The sequence below is a fragment of the Aphanomyces invadans genome (genome assembly GCF_000520115.1).
Source record: "Aphanomyces invadans strain NJM9701 unplaced genomic scaffold supercont1.390, whole genome shotgun sequence".
Lineage (NCBI taxonomy): Eukaryota > Oomycota > Saprolegniomycetes > Saprolegniales > Verrucalvaceae > Aphanomyces > Aphanomyces invadans.
In genome coordinates, this window is record NW_008580535.1 from 1 (window position 1) to 589 (window position 589).

At 52.8% G+C, this 589-nt stretch overlaps 1 protein-coding gene across 1 annotated transcript; it reads left to right on the plus strand.

Annotated features, from left to right (window-relative positions):
* Positions 1 to 263: 263 nt before the first annotated feature.
* H310_15354 (hypothetical protein) lies at positions 264 to 389 on the plus strand (the record flags this gene model as incomplete). The annotated part of the gene is made up of 1 exon (XM_008883337.1): positions 264 to 389. The coding sequence occupies one exon, from the start codon at positions 264 to 266 to the stop codon at positions 387 to 389; it is 126 nt and encodes a 41-aa protein (XP_008881559.1).
* Positions 390 to 589: the final 200 nt, after the last annotated feature.

Consider the following 589-nt stretch of genomic DNA (forward strand, 5'->3'; position numbering starts at 1 on the left):
CAGCATCAAACCTTTATTGACTCCGGCAAACCAAGCTGCTCGACTAAAATGGGCACTTGACCATGTCCGCCACGAGAACGGTGAGCTTGTGTTCAACAACCTCATGGACTATGTGCACATAGATGAGAAATGGTTTTTCATGACACGACTCAAAAAGACATATTACCTCGCTCCGGGTGAAGTGCCGCCTCATCTAACGTGCAAATCAAAACGGTTCATCCAGAAGGTGTTGTTCTTGTTGGCCGTTGCTCGCCCGCGCTGGGATGACACTCATCAGTCATGGTTCGACGGCAAGATTGGAACGTGGCATTTTACCGAAGTCGTGCCTGCCAAGCGTACAAACCGTAACCGTCCAGCTGGACACCCTGTCCTTCAACCTGTCAATGTGACGCGCGACGTGTACCGATGTGTGCTCGTCGACAAGGTTATACCTGCGATCCGCGAGAAGTGGTCCTCGGGGCCGACGAAGTTGAAGATCCAGCAAGATAACGCCGAACCACACGTCCTCCCGAATGATGCCGAGGTGGTTGCCGCATGCAACAAGGATGGCTGGGCCATGTCCATCGTATGTCAACCGCCGAATTCACCT